The sequence below is a fragment of the Mobula hypostoma genome, chromosome 8, assembly GCF_963921235.1.
Source record: "Mobula hypostoma chromosome 8, sMobHyp1.1, whole genome shotgun sequence".
Lineage (NCBI taxonomy): Eukaryota > Metazoa > Chordata > Chondrichthyes > Myliobatiformes > Myliobatidae > Mobula > Mobula hypostoma.
The window spans coordinates 94,425,228-94,446,684 of record NC_086104.1 but is presented as its reverse complement, the minus strand read 5'-3'; the positions used below and the strand labels follow the sequence as shown (position 1 = coordinate 94,446,684).

Here is a 21,457-nt window from a genome sequence, read left to right as displayed (position 1 = left end):
ATGCTCAGATACTCCTGCACCTAGCGTCACTTTATGTACAGTCTGTGTGTAGAAGCTAATCTTATGTATATACACCAACATTCAACAGCTGTTTGTACATTTTTTATAGAATTGTTTTTATATTTATTGTTTTATTATGCTTATTATGCAGTGTTTTGCTGCATCGCATCTTTCTTGCTCCTTTATAGTCATGTACTGAAGAATGAGAATAAACAATCTTACATCTTGAACTAAACTCAGCAGCTAAGAAAGATACTCCACTGTCTCACAGAACATTCTGCAATTTAAAATTGTGTACTTCCCCCTTTCCTTTCCTGTCCTGATGAAGGGTCTCCACCCAAAACATCAAATGTTTATTCCCCTCCATAGATGCTACCTGACTTGCTGAGTTCCTCCAGTATTTTATGTCTGTTGCTCAATTAATCTGTCAAATATGTGATCCACTTTATCAAATCATCAGTGCTACAGCATTACAATTCACATCAGTTTTATTTGGTGGTGGGAATTTCATCTAAGTCACAAGCCCAAGGATCCCAAGCTAAACTCTAGAATTTGGACACACTATAAAACCTGTCTGTAGCATAGTGGGAACATTGCACATGTCAGATCAGATGTGAAACCATACCCACCTCTCCTCTCCGATGGATATGGAAAATCCCACAGCAATATTAGATTTTGCCCAATGCCCTGACAAGTGCTCACTCAAGCAATGCTTTCAAAGCAGTTAAAATAATCAGTTGTTGCTGCATGTGAGGACTTGGTCTACATAATAAAAGATACTAACTCAAATAGGATCCATTCAAGCGCTCTGGGTTGGTACACAAATAAAAGTTCATCTCTCCAAGTTAACTATAGATGTTTCCTGCCAGTGATTTAGGAAAGCATACAGTACATATCCTCAAGTCTAAAACAGGGATTCTCAACCTGGGCTCTACAGACCTATTGCTTAATGATATTGGTCCAAGACATAAAAAAAGGTTGGGAACCCCTGGTCTAAAACATGGTCATTATTGCTGATCTTTGCAATGCACAGAAAGGATAAAAGGGTACACTTGTACATTCTTCCAAGGCGTTTAAAAATGTACCGTATCTATTTTAAAAAAATTATTTAGTCAGGCATAACACATACAGTAAAATACAAAGCAGAATCAACTGTATAAGGCTTACTTATTTCCACTAAAAAAATAACTGCTTTGGGGTCCTTGGCCATATTCCAGCTGTAGATCCTGTAGTTAAAAGAAAACAAAAATCAAGTAAATATGATTTACGTCCACTATAATGTAAAACACAGAACAGCCTTGCGCACCTCTAACTAAGACAAAAATTAATGGAAGAATGATTGTGTTAGACAGGATAGAGTTGCAAAAAGATTGAAGCAAAGAAATTGAACTCTAAGCATTGCAGCTATTAGCACAATTCACTGGCAAGTATGTAAATTTGATTTGTTCACAATCTATGTACAACATTGCTCTAGTGAACCTCAAGAAGAAATCAACCATGAAAGACAAGTTTAGCTATGAATAGGGCAACTGATTCACATTGTCCAATAAAAAATGCCCAATTTCCATAGGTGAGAGTAACTTTCCCCAGTAAGATCATTTGCTCAACAGCACTTCAACTTAAGCCAGCAGAATATGAGTGCCTTCACTCTACCTCGGTCAACTCATTCAAGAATTAAGGACAGTTGCTGCAGCTTACAGTGATGGTTGGCTAGGTAACACACCTGCCAAGTTCAGAAGGTGTAGGATCCACACGAATTCCAAAGCATTCAATTGAGCCTACCAATCCAGGGTAGCAGTGACACATGCATACTGTGTCAGATGAGGTCTGCAATACAGGTGGACTTCGAATATCCCATGGCACTATTTGTAGGACAGTAGGGCAGAATCAGAATCAGTTCTCACAAGTAACCTGCTCATTATTTTGCTCTATCATCTAAATCAGATCAGGTTTTTTGCAGGACCTAACTACGGACAAGATACAAGATGTTGCCTTGGTCAGACATTATAATTATATCTTTTGTTCTCTCTTTTCAGTGCCACTTGACTGACAATAGATTTTTTCATGCTGTGAATCACAGCAATCAGCTTGGGTCTTCATTTCTACCCCAGTGGGCTGACAAATCCATAAAGCTGGCACATTAACACATCCTGCTGAGTTAGTTACAGGAGAGAACAAAAACTGAGGGAGGATATAAAAAACAATTCCAATAACCCAACCCATCAGTCACATCATAATACATCATTTGCCCTAGCCATGAGCCAAATCACAGATTTTCACAGAATTCATACCTAAGCATTTGAAAAGTGAGCACATAAATCTGCAACTTAAGCAATACTTTATTTTAAGGGGACATCAACATGAAGACAATTCTTGGTATTGTATTGTAATCCAAGGAAAATCAGAAGGAAACTGCTTGGAAGCTTTAGACCTATCTGTCTCAATTCTGTATGCATCTTTTCACAAGAGTCAGTAGTACTTTAGTCCTTAGAATTGTAAAAGATTTTAAAATTTAAGTTCTCAGAAAGGAAGATTCAATGAAAGCAGTGATGCCCAAACTGTTAATCTTTTTTTAAAAATTATGTTGCATTTTAAATTTTTGTCATTTTTATTCCGAAATTTCTATCTCTTTATCTCCATGTTCCCTATTCCACAGCTCCAATTGCTACTCCACCCTTACACAGTACGGGTGTGGATTAATGGAGAACAGCTTCTTTATGTCTCAGTCTCAGTTTAAAAGCTCAGTCGGCAACGACAGCAAGCCACTCAAGAGTGCAAGGTGACACATTCAAACTCAGCGCAACCCTTCATAATATCACAAATCAAGAGCATCAAATCGTCAACCTGCGTAGGGAAGGCTCACTAAAAATTAGGATTCATTTCACCATCAAAGTCAGTGAGCTCAGAGAAAAGATTCTTTCCTGAACCTGCCATCAGTCTTTAGATTAATAGTGATTAACAATAATGAAACATTTCATAGCTATAAACCCATGGTGATGTCTGCTGTCTTCCCCTTTAAATAAAGCATTACTGAATCGTGACATTACATCACAGAAAGAATAAGAACAATGAGACCTGCATCTTCTCTTGAATATGTTGGTAGGACAATACATCATTTCAATACCACTTAGCTCAGAAATACTTACATTTTGTTTTGCTTTATACCATGCTTATTTAGTATTTAGGTGGTTAACAGAGAAGATTAAATGTTTGAAATTTTTACATTCTTTTCTTTTGAAAAACAAATGAATTATCACAATTGAAGCTTCAGTCATTTCTTTTCCAAAACACTGTTAAAGGCATTTTGCACAAATTATTTATTAACCTAATAACAAGGGAAGAGCAATATTTGTTTTAAAATCCCAAGTACAGGTATTCCCCGCTTTTCGAAAGTTCGCTTTACGCCACTTCACTTTTTTTTTTAACGAAAGACCTACATTAGTACCTGTTTTCGCTAACCAAAGGAAATCCGAAGAGGATTTTCGCTTTTACGAAAAAAGGCAAAAAGCGAAAATAGCGTTCAGTGTTTGTTTTGCAGCGAGCCGTTTTAGAGGCAGCGCGCACCCCGAGCAGCAAGAGTGGCGCCGCCAAGCTGCTTCCCCGGGAACTACACTCAGCATCTCAGCATCAAGCTGCCATAGCTTTGAACTGTGTCTGTGAGCATCTGTGCTTTATCTCGATTTATTTTGTGCATCCGTTAGCAAGATGTGTCCTAAGGTATCAGAAAAGCCTAAGAGAGCTCATAAGGGTGTTACGCTTAGTGTAAAACTGGATGTAATTAAGTGTTTCGATCGTGGTGAATGAAATAAAGACACTGTGCATGCACTGAACTTGCCTGCAACACTGTACATACATTATTTCTACTTTATATCATTCCTGCTTTTACTATATGCTAGTGTTATTTTAGGTTTTATGTGTTATTTGGCATGATTTGGTAAGTTATTTTTTGGCTCTGGGCACAGTCAAAAAATTTTCCCATATAAATTAATGGTAATTGTTTCTTTGCCTTACGCCATTTCGGCTTACGGAAGGTTTCATAAGAACGTACTGCTTTCGGATAGCGGGGGAAACCTGTACTTCCATTCTGTAAGAAGACCAGAATGACAATTTCACATCAGATGTACATTCCTGAGGGATGCCTGAAATAAATGGGTTTCAACATGAATACAATTATTGGTATTGCATGGTGATTGAAGGAAAATCAGAAAGAAACTGCTTTTGCTAGCTTCAGTCCCAAGAACTGCTGCTGCCTCACAGCTCCACTGGCCTGGGTTCAATCCTGAGCTTTGTGGGGTTGGTATGTGCTCATTGTAACTACACTGGCTTCCTCCAGCTGTTCCTCCCCCATAAGACAATATACGCTGCTTGGTAGATCAGTTGGCTGCTGTATATGGTTATTGTGTGCCAGTGGATGACGCAAGAAACAGGCTGGAGTTAATGGCATTAGAGAGAGGATGCATTGAGGAAAATAAGTAGATGAATTTAATTGATGATACTGCTCTGCAAGCTGATATAATCGCAATAGGCCATACATTTCATACAACATGGAAGGAGGATATGTGAAACTTAATGAGCAAGTTGAGTCTAAACTGCTCACTCTTCATTAAATAATTATTAGTGTTCTTCCCTATTCCCACTCCAATGTTCATCAAGTCCAACATGTCCAGTACTGTCTGGCACTATATTCTCACTAAACTCAAGATTAGCAAACAAAACAACTGATTTTAAAGCATTCAATTATTGACAAAGTCACTATTCAAATCAGTACAAGCACTCCAATGAACTTAAAAGTATAGAACTTGCATTATGTTAATTTATGATTACAGAGATCACTCCAGAGAGTGCATCAGATACCAAAAGGTGAAGACTCCAATTTCTATACCTCACTACTTTTTTATTTGTGCTTTTTTTGCGTTACTTATTTTAACAGGCAGGCAAAGGATGGGTTTCACCAAGTTAAAGGTACTGGACAAATGACGACTCTTCCTTTGAATATAAATAGAAAGTATTTTTAAAGACATTAAAATTAAAATTTTGAAGGATTTTTTTCCAGCAGACATAATTTATCCACCATTTTAAATATAATTGTATAGATTATTCCTACTGAATAAAACATCAATACTACACAATAAAGAGATTCACGTTAGGGACTATGGTAAAATTAAATCATAAATAAGCATGGTAATGCAAGTATATGGATGCTCCCAAATGCAATTCTAAACATCAATGTATTAAAGTTCAAATAGCTTTACATTAAAAATTAATTACAAGATAGCTGTTGAGTAGGTTTTATGTTCCCTAGCATAACCTATGAAAGAATCACAAAAGATGAGGTTTAAGAGAGAATGATTGACAGGAAGCAGACACCTAAAAATGACAGACAGGAATGTGAAAAATACCAGATTAGATCTTGCTGTGTAGTAGATCTCTTCTGAAATGTCGAAAAAATCATCACAGTTGGGCTGTTCAGCAGACAAAGACCAAAAAAATCTGTTACTTATATTAAGCCCAAGAAACAACCAAAAGGAAATCACTTTCTATTAAATTTCCCTTAAACTTAACCATCTAACCTCAGGAACACTTACATTAAGCGGAAAGGTACATGAATAGGAAAGGTTTAGAGGGATATGGGCCAAACACTGGAAGATGGGATTAGATTAGAGGGAATTTTGGTTGGCAAGGACCAGTTGGGTCAAAAGCTTTCTTTCTTTGCTATATGACTCTATTAGAACTAAGCTCTGCATTATGTTTGAGATATATATTTAGTTATAGTGTAGTATACAAGATATTTTGAACATGACTATAAGGATCCATGTCAGAAGGTTATGCATAATGCAGTTCTTCATTGGATTGAATCTTAAAAATAAATCTGCGTACAAACTTGATTTAATTTAAAATCAGACTCCCTTCTATTTTTTGTGCATAAAAAATATTATTCTCTTATTTTTATCACCGTTTTAAACACAACTTGCTATGAATCCTTTAACTTCAGAGAAGGTGGAGCTGTTTTCATCAGTTAAGACCGCAAATTAAAAACCTCTTAATCACATCACATCTGTGAATACAGGTATGTACAATTTCCAAAACATTAATTTAATTGCTTAAACAGCGTCCAAACCCAAGTACCTTACTTACAAGTTCATGATGAGGCTCGGTCTCCTTTCGCATTGGTGGATCAAATTTTATTTGTCCAACTGCAAAGAAGTTGACAGTAAGACCATCATACATTGCAAAAACACAAAAGTGTAGTCAGTGCAAATACCAAAGAATTAAACTGCAGCCAAAGCACAAGAGAATTGGGAAGAGGAGGCTAGTAACACAAACAAAATGGGGGACGGGGTATAGGTAGAGACAAAAAGTACTTTAAAAATTGAAATTTTAAAATTTCCAAAATAAATTGTAGAGATGCATCTTTTCTCCTGAAACGTCCATTAGGAGATTTAGAACTTACAGTTAATCTCTGACCGTGTTCTCTCTTCCCTCACATTTCTGCTAGTTGACTGAATTCGGTGAGGAACAGAAATTGGAGGCTGAAGAGAAAAGGAACACAAAGTTAGGGCTCTTTTTATAGCTGTTACTAAATTTTCCACTATAAATTGTTTCCATTGAAAAATAACTACATTTTTACTCCATGTTACATATAGTACATATACAAAACAGGATTACCAGGCCTAACCTAGAATCTGTTTTACTGTAAGTTACATGCAGTTAGTTATTTCAGAAAAGAGGCATGCATGGAATGCAGATTCCCAACATTGGATCATGTTCATAATGCACATTTAATATCAACCACATATTCTTTGTATATTTAGTAAAGAATTGATAAAAGTTTACTCTGCTATCTCATTAATCGCTCCACTTTTGATTTAAATTGTTTATCTGGGGGCACTTCTTAAATGAAAAAGGTTTATGAAAAACTAGTATGTTTCCATATCAATACTTCCTTTACAGTTAAACTGAGTGCCTTTAATCAGAAATGTACTTAAATTCTTAAATAAAAATAGAAAAGGGCACATTGTCAGACCTCAACATTTCACTTGATTACGCCACAGCAAGTGTTTGAAATTTAAATCTATGCTCTAACATGCTGTATTAGAATTGTCAACCAATAATAAAATACTGAAGTTTAACTTTCAGCATAATTTAACAACTTGCGTTGTCTCTTGACTGAATTCATATCAAGCACAACAAATGTGAACAATAACCAATAGATTCTGAGAACATCTCTCTAATTAAAATAAAATTTAATTTAAAAAATGTATAGGGTACACATGAAGTGTTGTTGTCCAATTGGTTAAGAAAGAGAAACAGCTAAGCTTAAGGTTTGCTATCTACTTTGTGCTGTTTAGTTAGTGACATCAATGATGAGTGATGATTAGGAAAGGAGAAACCGGTTAGTGTGGAGTAATAGGACTGAATTGAACATAGCCATTTAAACTACTGATAATCATGATATTTACAGCAAACAATGGTAACTTCAATGAGATATTAGAAGATGACTGATGTAATTTAATCACAACTTAGTCATAAGTAATCAAGTTTTCATAAAGAAAAAAAAAGACTGGAACAAAAAACAGCAGTAATAGCTTTTTGGCCTTATTCCCACTCCATCCCAGTATCCCGTGATGCTGTGTTGAGAAAGCTATCTAGCTCCTTAAGAATATTCAGTGTTTTGGCCTTCACTTCCTTCAGAGGTAGAGAATTCCACGCTCATCACTCTGCAAGTGGAAGTGTTTCCCACTGGTTCTCCTAAATGCGTTACCCAATTTCCCCAAGTATGTGAGCTCTCATTCTCGACCCCCAGCCAGTTTTCCTGCAGCAGTTATGCCTGAATTTTTTGAACATTTCAATGAGATCCTGTTGCCTAAACTCCAGTGAATATACATTTGGTTGATCTGATCACTCCTCGTAAAACATCATGAGGTGGAGCGCATAAAATTGGCTAGAAGTAAAGGAGACAAAAGACCAGCATAAACAGTAAGGGGAGAACGATCAAAAGTGTTGCCTTCCCTTCCATTACAACTATCAAAATGCTATTTTTAATGAAAGGAAGAAATTGGCCCATTTTAATATTTTAGTACACCCAGTATCCTAAGTAGATCTGCAATTGAATCAAAGTGTATTTGGGACTACACCATACACATCACAAACAACCTGCTATTGACTTCAATTCATAATGACTCACTACGTAATAGTGCAACACACATAAAGGTAGCTGGTGAACGCAGCAGGCCAGGCAACATCTCTAGGAAGAGGTGCAGTCGACGTTTCAGGCCGAGACCCTTCGTCAGGACTAACTGAATCCTTCAGTTAGTCCTGACGAAGGGTCTCGACCTGAAACGTCGACTGCACTTCTTCCTAGAGATGCTGCCTGGCCTGCTGCCTTCACCAGCAACTTTTATGTGTGTTGCTTGAATTTCCAGCATCTGCAGAATTCCTGTTGTTTACATAATAGTGCAATCACTTTAAATGTTAATTACATCAACAATCTCTTTCAGGTTTGAAGCATCTGCAGTTTTCAAATTTTCAGCATTTTTAATCAACCCTGTTTGAACAGCTTTTCATCAAAAGAACAGAAATCAAACAAATAAAAGCAATTAAGAACGCTCTCAAAATACAGGCAGCAAATGTTCATGTTTCTTTACAAATCAGTCACACTGGGATAAAAAAAAACAGTTCAATCTGGTACTTTACACTGGCTTAACGTACCACAAATTTTCACCAAGTTAAAACTAGATATGACTGCACAAATAGATTTAGATCAATCCAATGTTTCCAGAATGGAGGAAGGAATGTTAAATATGCAAGCAGTATAGTGACACAAGGATATTAACATATTTGTATACAATTCATGCACCAAAGCAATATACTTTAAACTGTGTTTTAGCAAATAGTGGATGCCACATTTTCTCAAGGAAATTATTATGCAATGCAAAATAATGTTAAGGTTCAATATAAAATGCAGGAAGAAGTAGAGTCAAATTCAATACAAACTATCATTTGGCACAAACTCTCAAAGCAAAAAAAATAGATTAAGTTTCACTTCACTGCCCAAGTGTTTTGAGTTTGCCAACTGATGTGCATTCATCACAATTAACTGCAGGAAAGTTGATATGACACGTTAACTTTGTTTATTTTGTTAAACATACAATTGATTCAAGCTCACATCTCCATTATTCTTCAGGGGGAGCCCATTCAAGAAATGGCTGCGTTCAATATATAGTACAATTTTTTTAAAAATAAAATCTTATGGACTTGCATCTGCAGAATTCCTGTTGTTTGCGATCTTATGGACCATATATTTTAGTAGATAAACTCCTGGGAACTCATCCCCTGTAACCTATATAAAGAAAAATTACCTGCTTCTAAGAGCATTAAGCACAGTAAATATCTTCTTAATTTACTCCACTGACCATACTAGCGAATATGAGAGATAAAGGGGCTTATTCTGCTTGACTGCAGGTGACTAGCGGTGTTCCACAGAGGTTGGTATCGGTTACACTACCTTCACATTAAACTTTAAATGATCTGGATGAAGGAATTATGGCTTTGTGGCCAAGTGTGCAGACAAGACAAAGATAGGTCGAAGGGCAAGTAGTGTTGAGGAGGCAGGGGGTCTGCAGAAAGACTTCGGCAGATTAGGAGAACGGGCAAAAGAAGTGGCAGATGGAATACAGTGTAGGGAATTCTTTATTCATGCACTTTGGTAGAAGGAATAAGGGTGTCTGGACTACTTACCAAACGGAGAACAAACCCAGAAATTGAAACTGCAAAGGGACTTAGGAGTTGTAGTGCAGGATTCCCTAAGGGTTATCTTGCAGGTTGAGTCAGTAGTAAGTAAAGCGAATGTAATGTTGGCATTCATTTCAAAAGGACTAAAATATAAAGGCAAAGATGTAGTTCTGAGGCTTTATAATGTTTTGGTCAGGTCACTTTTGGAGCGTGTGAGCAGTTTTGGACCCCATATCTAAGAAAGGATGCACTGGCATTGGAGAGGATCCAGAGGAGGTTAACAAGAATGATCTCAGAAATGAAATGGTTAACATATGAGGAGCATTTGGTAGATCTGGGCCTGTATTTGCTGGAGTTCAGAAAAATGAGGGAGGGATCTCATTGAAACCTACTCAATATTAAAAAGCCTAGATAAAGTGGACATGAAGAGGATGCTTCCAACAGCAGGACAGTCTAGGACCAGAGGGAGCAGCTTCAGAAAACAAGAACATCCCTTTAGAATAGAGACGAGGAAAAATTCTTTAGCCAGATGGTGATAAATCTGTAGATTTCATTGCTACAGACCACTGTGGAAGCCAAGTCATTGGGCATATTTAAAGCGAAAGTTGGTAAGTTCTTGATTAGTAAGGGTGTCAAAGGTTACAGGGAGAAGGCAGAAGAATGAGGTTGAGAGAGCAAATAAATCAGAAATGATCTAATGGCAGAATGTATTCGATGGACTGAATGGCCTAATTCTGCTCCTGTGTCTTAATGTCTTATAGAGAACAACATATTGACACAACTACATTGCACATCTGCTGCTACTAACTGGGGATGAATATCCAAGCAAGGATGAACTGTTTTCCAATCACCTCTAAATTAATGTGCCAGAACTAACAAGCTACAAATTTTACTTTTCAAGCATTTGTTATAACTCTACATTTTTATTGTGATTCTAACTTATTAAAAATTCATATAGTTTTCATCATAGCAATTTTACAGCAAGACAGTCATTCCAACTCAATCACAAGCAAAGTTTCATTGACAAAACAGAACAACTGCATTACTTGGACATTTGTCTGTAGTTATGTATATGCAGATGCACTTGAGTGTATGAAGCCAAGTGATACAAATGGACATTTCAAGAGGACCAGCTGATTAGTTTAATATCCAAACCTTGAGTTGATTAGTTTTATATCCAAATCTCCATTCCTCACAACTACTTGCTCAGATATTTTAATTACATCATTAATGCTACCAAATGATACAGCAAATAAGAGGCGTTATTTGTCCCAGAAATTACAAAAAAAACTCAAGAGAAAACTAATACTCCAGGGCTGATCCTATCTGGGAATATCAACATCCAACTGATCAAGATCATAAATGCAGAAACTTTTTAGACTCCTAAATTCATAGCAATGTGTTTGGAACAGGTTGAGATGGATGGGGAAAAAACGTTTTGCACATACATTTAAGAGAAATTTGGATAAGTACAAAGATGAGGGGGTATGTAGTGCTATCATCCAGTTGTAAGGGCCTGTTTCTGTGCTGTATTCTATGACTCAATTACTCTATTTTGGGTCTAATTAAACAATATTGCTCTGTAGGTATTAAATCATTTTAGTTTTTTTAAAAAAACTTACATTTAACTTTAATACCAATATTACAAGTAGCCATATTTCACACACAATAATTGATTTATTAAAGTTAAGGATAATTGATACAGCCTATTTCTACTGATAGAGAAATAATTTGCGAACAAGTTCTCTTCATTTTTAATAACAAAAGATTACTCCAATACTTCTTCCAAAAAGTTCTACAACCTTCACAAAAAAGTAACACAAAAGAAAGATGGAGAACAAGGACACCACAGCATTGTCCTAAAGTCCACACTTTACCATGCATTGTATTCCTTTTAAGAAATGTGACAAGTTACAATATCAGAAATCTTTAACAAGGTGATGTCATAGATAGAAAAATATTTTGTTCTATTGCTTAAAATAAACATTAGTCTTGAGATGGAAAGAAAATATGCCAGAATTTTATTCCATTAGCCAAATCCATATAAAGTCATAATTGACTCAAATAATTTGACCAAAGCATAAACATTCCAATGCATCACACAGAAATTTTTAAGCATCATAAAAGCTTGGTAGTTTTTTTTTACACTATTAACTATATGCAACATATTTCAAATGTATTTAGTAGAATATAGTGGTTAAAAACTTTAATACAAACTTATATTTGAGACCTGGTTAAACCCTGATATAAGGATTAGAATTAGTTTAAGTTTGTAATAAGGTTTGGAATGCTTGCATTTTTCTAAACAAAGTATTAAATTTGCAGTAGCATTGTCAGTGCAAGCGTTTTTAGATCTGAGTTTTGCTGCAAACAAGCTAGTTAAAAGCATGATTCTAATTTTATAACTATTGTATGGCCTGGGAGGACTATCAAATGAGTTGATTAGAAGACCGATCCTTTTTAAACAGCTGTATATCTGCAGCGATAGGCTGGCAGCAGTAAGCTTCAAGTAAGCAAATACACAGCCGAGGTTAATGGAATGCTCTGCGGGATATCAACAAAGTACCTTATTACGAGCAGCAAAACGTGCGGCTCGGCGTGCAAGAGGAGAAGCAGGTGAAAAGATTCCCAAAAATTTTAGCTGAGTTGGGAGAACAGGAAAAAAAATCAGAACAATCACAATAAATGAGGATGTGACTTCTTCTACAAATAAAGTTAATTACATCAAAAATGAGTGGAAAAGCCATTGTAATGCAGTGTCCAATTTAAAGAGGTTTATATTACCAACTGTATTAACCACATACAAGAACACCAGCGCTCACAAACATTTAAACAAAGAAGTTAAATTAGATTTGAAGATCTTTCTCAAACAAAGTCTGATTTTGAAATGCCAAACTCAGATTTGAAGTATCTGAAATAGAGGCTCTCAGGTCAGAGGGGAGTGATTTGCAGCTTCGTTTGCAACAAAGCATAAAATTGTACCAAAGACTGTCCTTTCATTTACAAATTGTGTATAAGAATATCCCACTGAAAAACAACTTTTCCCAATTTGTATCCATTTAGAAATTACTCCACTTTCTGCTCTGTGCAGTTTTCCCACATTATATTCCATCTGCCATGTGTTTGCCCTCTTTTAAGCCTCCTTATATCTTCCTATCTGATCACAATCTAACTGTATCAGAAAGCAAGCTAGGTAATATGAAATAACGGCAGTAAACTGCAAACTTGATAGTGATAAATTACAACAAGCTGCTAGAATACGTATGGCACATGGAGTATAATGTGGGGAAATGTGAGGTGATGTATTTTGGTAGGAAAAATGAGGTGAAGCAATACAACATAGTGTATGTTGTTTTAGGAAGTGTATCAATCCCCAAGGTATTGAAAATGGCAAGACAGGTTGAGAAGGTAATAAGGCACACAATTCTGGGCTTTATCAACAGTGGAAATGCAAAAGGAGACTGCTGAAAGTTTATAAACACTGGTCCAAATGGACTACCAGGCCCAATTCTGGTCACATCATTATAGGAAGAATATGGAGTCCAGAGAAGATTTATGATGGGATTGCAGTTACAAAGATAAATTTGAAGGACTGGAGTTTCTTTTAGAGAAAGCAAAGGGGAAAATCAGACACAAGTATGTAAAATGCCAAGGGGTGAGTATTGAGAGATTGCTCCTTTTGGCAGAGGAATTCAGCACTAGCCCTCACAGGTATGAGATAAAGGTAAAATGAATTAAAAGTTACCAGGAAATTCCTTTCTCTTTATCCAGTGCAGTTGGAATCTGTAACACAGTCTGCATTGGTTGTGGAGGCAGATTCCATTGCAGTCTTCAGGAAGAACCAGATATATCTATGACGTGGAAAAATTTGCAAAACTACAGAATTGACTAGTGGTTGGGGGATGGGTGGAACTAATGAGTCCCACTGGTAGAGACCAATGCCAAATGGCCTCCTCCCAATGGACTACCCATGCTATGATTTCATAGTGCCTTCAACCAAATTGTTGATATACAACATAGATAGCAGGGACAATCCCTATAATACCCCACTAATCACAATCTGTCAACCCAAGAAAGCCTAATTTATTCTCATACTTTGCTTTCTGTCTGACAAACCCTCCTCAACCCTGCACAATTCATTACCCTGAATTCAATATGCAGTTTCAGGTGCCAGGAGCTGTTACATGGAGTGAAAGATGGTGGGTTTAAAAAGCTGTGTCTTTTCAGTTTCAAATAGTAACAGTCTAAAAGAGGTGCAACTGTGAATTGTTAATTGTAAATTGACTGGGTAATTAAGGCTCAAGAGAGGATGTACTTCTTGCAGCAGCTGGTAAAATCCCAACTCTACACTGTCATCATAAAGTATCCTCACATCAGCCATTACTGTTCGGCTTGGTGCAGCATCCTCTTACAATATGTAAACTACAGTGAACTGTCAAGTCAGCAGAAAAGGTGACTGGCAGCAGTCAATACCAGCCGAAGCCTACACCGAAGATGGTGCAGTGCTAACAGAAAAGCTCCAGCAGCTCTTACAAATCGTGGTAGTAAGAGACAATTTCACAGGAATTTAAAGACACATCTATCATCCACCTGTGTAAGAGAAAGGGAAACAGACATTCCTGCAACAACTATCAGGGAATATTCTTGCTGGCTGTCACAGCCAAGATCTTCGCCAGGGTTCTTCTCAACCGTCTCACATCACACCTTGACATGGTCTCCTACCAGAGAGTTAGTGTGGATTCCAGAAAGAGCACGGGACTATCGACATGGTGTTTGCTGCAAGAGAAATGTCAGGAGCAAAACACTGAACTTTATTCCAGCTATGTCGATCTAAGGCTTTCAACATAGTTAGCAGGGAGGATCTGTGGAAGAGCAATGTCCAAGGAAATTCATCGGCATGGTGCTGCAATTCCATGATGGCCTGCAATCTTGGTGCCAATGCTATTTAGTCTGGTGTTTTCTACCATGCTGACTGATGCCTTTACAGACAGTGACGTAGGCATCGGCATCAGATTCTGCACTGATGGGAAACTGCTCAACCTCAGGAGGCTCCAAGCAAAAACTAAAGTTATGACAGACATCACCAAACTTCCTTTTGTCACTGCACTGCAAACAATTTAAAACACTTTTTATAATATTGTTTATATTGTAAATATATGCTAGTATTTATGTATTTATGCACATTTTATTCCATTTTCATACTTTAACCTCTAACTTTGTTTATATCATTCTTTATTCTTTATAACTGTTGAACATTGCTGCATTTTGTTGCACGTTCCACCCTGACCAACACAACAGAGCAAATTCCTAATACCTATATGGTGAATAAAGTTGATAGATTATCCTTGAATTGCTAAGGGCCAATAAAAGGAAGTTAGGTTCAAGTAGAGCGGTATTGTTGAAGTGAACAGGGTTAAAGTACAGAGCTGAGGCACTGGCTCAAGAGGTTTGGGCAAGAAGAGGCAAAGGTTAAGATGAGGTTCTGGTAAGTTTCTCTTCCTTTCTTCTGCACTCCAATTAGAGCAATGGGAATGAGTGGAATGCTCCTCTAGTGGGATTTGGGAAGACAGGAGGTCCTCCAGCATCCTTTTTCTGATAATTACACCTGCAAGAAGTGCATCTGGCTGCAACTACTTACTGACTGTGCTAGGGAATTGGAGCTCGAGCATTTAGGAGACAGAGGAGTTCATTGACAAGAGTACAGTCAGGCAGTTACTCCTGAGTTGCACGATGCAGGTCACTGGGTGACCTTCCAGAGTGGCAGGTCAGCAAGTGGAGGGGCTGTAGGGATAGCACGTGTTAACTCTAAATGAAAAGACAGAACGTGAAAGGCTGAGCATGGTAGGACTAGTATTCAGAGCTGCATACATCTCAATGAAGAAGTATTGCAAGTAATGCAAATAAACTTGGAGCATGGATAAGCACATGGAATTACAACGTTATAGACATCAGTAAGACCTGGTCATTGGGAGGGTAGGACTGGCAGCTCAATCTCCATTTCCATTACTCTTTTTCCATTTCTCTTTCTGGTTCCCCGCTTACCCATTCCCTGTCATGGCAGTGCTCAGAGAAGAGGCTGGAGGGTTCATGTACTGAGGTAATATGAATGCAACTGAGGAATAAGAAAGGGGTGACCATGTTAATAGGATTTTACTATAGACCTCCCAATAATCTGTGGGATTTAGAGGAGAAAATGGGTAGAGAGATAGCAGAGAACTGCAAGAAAGGTTCTGATAGTAGGTGATTGTAACTTGTTGCATATTGACTAGGATTCAGAGTATAAAAGGACTGGATGGGATAGAGTTTGTCAAATGTGTTAGAGTTCCCAACCAGAGAGGGTGTAATACTGGATCACGAAGGATGAGACAGGGCAAATGACAGAAGTAACGTTGAGTATTCATCTTCAGACTCCTGTACATTCTCCCTGATGATAGTAATTAGAAGCCTAAATTGGAGCATATTTTGCATTTCTGGTCACCTACCAACAGGAAAATTTACAAGTCCCGAGAAAATTCTCAAGGATGTTGCCAAGACTTCAGTTATAGGGACACACTGAATAGGTTAGGTTCAGACTTTATTCCCTGAAGTGTAGGAAAATGAGGGGAGATTTGATATACAAAATTCTGAGGGGTACAGACAGGGTTAATCGAATTAGGTTTTTTCCTCTGAGGGTGAGACTAGAACTAAGGTCATAGGCTAAGGGTGGAAAGTGAAATATTAGAAGGAACTTGGGGGGGGAACTTCTTCACTCAGAGGTGCAAGTGTGGAACAAGCTGCCAGCAGGACTGGTAGAAGAGGGTTCAATTGCAACAATTGAGATAAGTCTGGGTAGGTACATGAATGAGAAAGGTATGGAGGGAGGGCTGTGGTCTGGATACAGATAGATGGGATTATGCAGAAAAACAGGTTGGCACAGTCTAGTTGGACTAAAGGGGCTGTTTTGATGCTATAGTGTTCTATGACTCAGCTCTGATCTTGCTGACCAACCTCTTAAACTGATCTTCTTCAAAGCCATCTGAAAATTTAAATGTACCTCAAAAACAAAGCTTGTGGAGAATACAATAGGGAAAATTCAAGAGAGTTTTGAAACATATTATTGAGAGCTGTACTCTCAACCCCGGGCCTCCAATGAGCCCTATATAGACACTTGCCTGAATTCTTTAGATCTACCCAAGCTCACAGATTTACAGAATGAATGCCTATTAGAACCAGTAACTGCCAAAGAACTGAACAGGGCCATCTCTAGATTAAAGGCCGGAAAGTCTCCAGGCTCTGATGGGTTTACCTCAGAGTGGTACAAATCGCTGAAGTCACAGTTAGTTTGATTAATACTTAACACCTTTAATTAGATCTTACAGAGAGGAGAAATTCCACCTTCCTGGAGAGAGGCCATTATCTCAGTTATTCCTAAAGAGGGTAAAGATAAACTAGAATGCGGTAATTACCGGCCAATCAGTGTTTTTAATTTGGACTACAAATTATTTACATCTATATTAGCACGCAGACTGGAAAAGCTTCTACCTGGCCTCATCCACTTAGACCAGACTGGATTTACTCAGCAAAGATAAACTCAGGACAACATAAGGAGAATTTTACACATATTAGAACGGGTTATTAAGAATTGGACAGAGACAATGGTAGTGGGATTAGACGCTGAGAAAGCTTTTGATTCAGTTAGTTGGGTATTCCTATACAGAGTGTTAGGAAGATTCGGCTTTCAAGAAAAGTTTATTAAAGAAATCCAGACTTTATATGACAGCCCTACAGCTCGAATTAAGATAAATGGGGACCTCCCTGACTCTTATTTTAGAGAGAGGAACTAGACAGGGATGCCCAATTTCTCTTCTCCTTTTTGCACTACACATTGAATCTCTTGCCCAACTAATAAGACAGAGCTAAATTGTAAAAGGTATCAAGGTGGCAGGGATTGAACAGAAGGTGGCGTTATTCGCAGATGACATTTTAGTCTATTTGAGTGAACCAGAAAAATCATTTATAGGATTGCTTACACTGTTGGATGAGTTCAGGAAAATATCAGGTTATAAAATTAATGTAAAGAAAACGCAGGTTTTGTCCTTAAATTATACAGCATCCAAAAAACTGCAGGATACGTATGATCTTAAGTGGGAAGCTAAATCATTAAAATATTTAGGAATAACCTTGCCAAAAGATCTTTCAACATTGTCACAGGTAAATTATGGGCCATTAATTTCAGAGATAAAAGCAGATATACATAGGTGGAATCTTATCCCCTTTTTAAGTTTAAATTCAAGGATAAATACCATAAAAATGAATATTCTCCCTCGGTTACTTTACCTTTTCTGGACTTTACCTGTGGAGGTGGACGATAATCAAATCAGGGAATGGGACAAATGGATTTCCCGCTTTATCTGGCAAGTTAAGAAACCTAGAATCCGACTTAACACCTTACAGTTAGGAAAGGAAGGAGGAGGTATGGCACTTCCTTGTTAGAGAAATTATTTTTATGCTTCACAGATAACCCCTCTGTTATATTGGTGCAATAGGGAATATAAGGCCAGATAGAAGGAAATAGAATTTAGATTGATTGACAGTTTTCTCTAGAGGCCTCAATAGCGGACAAAGGATTGATGGCCCAATTGGAAAAGATTAAAAACAGCTTGATAAATCTCAAATTAAGAGTATGGCAGAAGGTGGCTAATTCATGTGGAATCAATAACATGTTAAAACTTTTCAGATGGTGTGCGAATGATACCGAATTTCTTCCCAGCAGAGGAGATAAAAGATTTGAACTGTGGATAAAGAAAGGTCTTACACCCTACCTCTCATTCACACATAAAAGTGTATTACAAAGTTTTCAATCCCTGCAGGACAAACATAGCCTAGAACACAATGACTCTTTTTTAGATATGACATCATGTTAACCAGAGTTGTAGATATACAGACTTACCACAGTAGAATTAGAATTTTTCAAGATTCTGAATTCAGCTTACAGTTTAATACCAAGTAAACCAATTTCTCAATTATATAACGCCCTCTCCCATACTAAAAATGAAAACACATTTTATATTAAAGGGAAGTGGGAGAAAGAAGCAGTCATCTTGCTATCATGTGAAAGGGAGCATGCTTTGAAAAAAAATGTTCACTTTAATTATATAGGGCAGGGATTCCCAACCTGGGGTCCATGGACCCCTTGTTTAATGTTAGGGGTCTATGGCATAAAAAAGGTTGGGAACCCCCAAAATAAAGCTAATTGATATCACCAAATTATCCATTTTAAGCACCCACATTATTTCACAAATTCTGGGGGGCGGGGGGAGAGAAATATTGAAGATCTCTACTTTTAAAGTGTGTCCCAACTATTTCAGACACTTGAAAGCATATTTTGAATTGTTCAAGTTTAATTGTCATTTAACCATACGCGAATACCCATGAATACAACCAAATGAAAGAGCATTTCTTTGGGGCCAAGGTGCAAAACACAGTCACACACAACACAAGGCACATGTAGAACATACGATAGCAATAAACATACTGCCACACAAAAATATAGCCCAAGTCACTGACTCCATGAATGCTGCATGGCATAAATTCCAAATCTATTAGAATTCCCATGTTTGCTCTGTAAACAGAAGGGGAGCAGGAAGTAAATCCTGACAGAAAGTACAGGACTGCAGAAAAAAGGAACCTTGAATTAGAAAGTTTCAATATCTTCAACTTACAGAGGGGACATGAATACACTGATCAACAAAATGAATGTGAATTCACGGGTTTATACAGTATATATAAATAATCTGATTGCCAAGCACATATGCGTGAAAGGTAAATTATCCAAATGAGCAGAAAACACAAGAGGAGCCACCAAAAAACTGCTCAAACCAAAAGGTTTTCTGACATAGCCCCTTCAGGTATGTGCTTGTTAAGTAACTGAGCCACACATATACTTAGGTATCATAACGCCACAGATTTGACCTACAATCATTCCTAATCTGGTTTACGTCACTAACCCAGGCTGGCAACAGACAAAAGAAGGCAAGCCCCAAGGCGTACAAACACACTTAACCAGCATGTTCAGTGAACTGAATCCACTCATTCCCTCCATGGTCAAATTCCACATCTGAGAAAGGCCATTAAGGAGCAGGATCTTTGCCTAATATTCTTCCCTTTGAAGCTCCAACTCCAAGATTACAGCTCAGACTTGGCTGCTTTTTTTAAAAAAGTTTGTAGGGATAGTATTGGGAAAAGAGAGGAGAGTCAGAGGTCAGATTAAGACTTAGCGACAGGGAGTTGGAAAAGTTGGAGGTCTGGCCCCCGCTCTAAGCTTGAAATCCAGCAACATGGAGGGGTGATGAAGGACATTTACAGTCCAGGCCTCTGCTCCACATGTAAAGGCCACCAACATAGACAGGTGATGAAGGACCCAATGGATGTTTGGCTGACCCAGTTCTGTGTGTACTTGTGAGAAGGAGGTACAAGAGCCTCTCAGTCAGCATGCCTGGAGTTCGGGGTGCATCTGTAGATGTGAACTTCCCACTATTCAGGACGTTTACAGAGACAGGTGTGTTAAAAGGGCCTGAAGGATCATTGAGGGCCCGAGTCACCCCCAACCACAAACTGTTGCCCTGCTACCATCTGGGAAACGGTACCGCAGCATAAAGCCAGGACCAACAGGCTCCGGGACAGCTTCTTCCACCAGGCTATCAGACTGATTAACTCACAATTGTATCAGTGTATTTCTATGCTATATTGACTGTCCTGTTGTACATACTATTTATTACAAATTACTATAAATTGCACACTACACATTTAGACGGAGATGTAACGTAAAGATTTTCAATCCTCATGTATGTGAAAGATGTAAGAAATAAAGTCAATTCAATTGAATTCAATTCAATGAGGTTTCAGGCATCAGGTCAAATTCAGGTAAGGAAACTTCATCTCCTTCTCAAGATTACCATCTCCCATCTTCCCTCAGCTGATGAATTGTATTCCTCCATGTTGAGAAGTACTCTAGGAGGAAGCCAGAATATAGAACTTACTCTGGAAAGGGAAACTTGAATGTCCATCACCAAGAGTAACTTCAGCAGCAGCAACAAAGAACCAGCCAAGAGACCTCAAGGACCAACGGCCATATTGGGTCTGCCTTGCATACTGAGTGAACAAACAATGCAGCCAATCTACCTATGGCAAATGTATATACAGCTTTGGGGACGACTATCCTACCAATCCTTCCAAACCCTGACGCTCCTTGCCCAACAGCATAATACAAGAGTCTTTACAGGAAGACTAACTGTAGCTATTCAAGAAGACAACTCAGCACCACTCCCTCCAGGGAAGGATGGGCAACAATTCTTCAAGTTCCCCATTTATGAAGTATTCTGTCCCAGCAAAACTTCAGGATCAGCAGTAGCCCAACTGACAGAATTTGCACCAGGGTCTTCCCACTTCAAACCCAAAATCTGGACCAATGTCCCATGCACATTTACAACATACTGCACAGTCAGAGGCAGAAACCACAGGCAGAAGAAACAATTTCCAAAGAGCAGGCTGGATTCAGAAGTGGAAATAGTACAACAAAACAGATAATTCAATCTCCGAGTACTATGTGAGAAATACAACCAACATCAACAGGACATCTTCCATATGTTCACAGACTTCAAGGCATTTGATAGGGTGTGGCATGATACACTCTGGGCCACAATGAAGAGATACAATCTGGGCCAGAAGCTGATCCAAACCATCAAGC

At 38.0% G+C, this 21,457-nt stretch overlaps 1 protein-coding gene across 6 annotated transcripts in view; it reads right to left on the bottom strand.

Moving 5' to 3' along the window:
* Positions 1-21,457, bottom strand: part of map4k3a (mitogen-activated protein kinase kinase kinase kinase 3a) — a 272,080-nt gene that overhangs the window by 77,478 nt on the left and 173,145 nt on the right. For 2 of the 6 annotated variants that reach the window (XM_063056371.1, XM_063056372.1), the window contains exons 13-17: positions 12,299-12,373; positions 6,452-6,530; positions 6,136-6,194; positions 5,400-5,462; positions 1,168-1,226 (exon numbers count right to left, since the gene is read on the bottom strand). In XM_063056371.1, coding sequence (XP_062912441.1) covers positions 1,168-1,226; positions 5,400-5,462; positions 6,136-6,194; positions 6,452-6,530; positions 12,299-12,373 — 335 coding nt within the window. The remainder of the gene's footprint in view (positions 1-1,167; positions 1,227-5,399; positions 5,463-6,135; positions 6,195-6,451; positions 6,531-12,298; positions 12,374-21,457) is intronic. The other 4 variants (XM_063056373.1, XM_063056375.1, XM_063056374.1 and 1 more) reach the window with 3 other exon arrangements.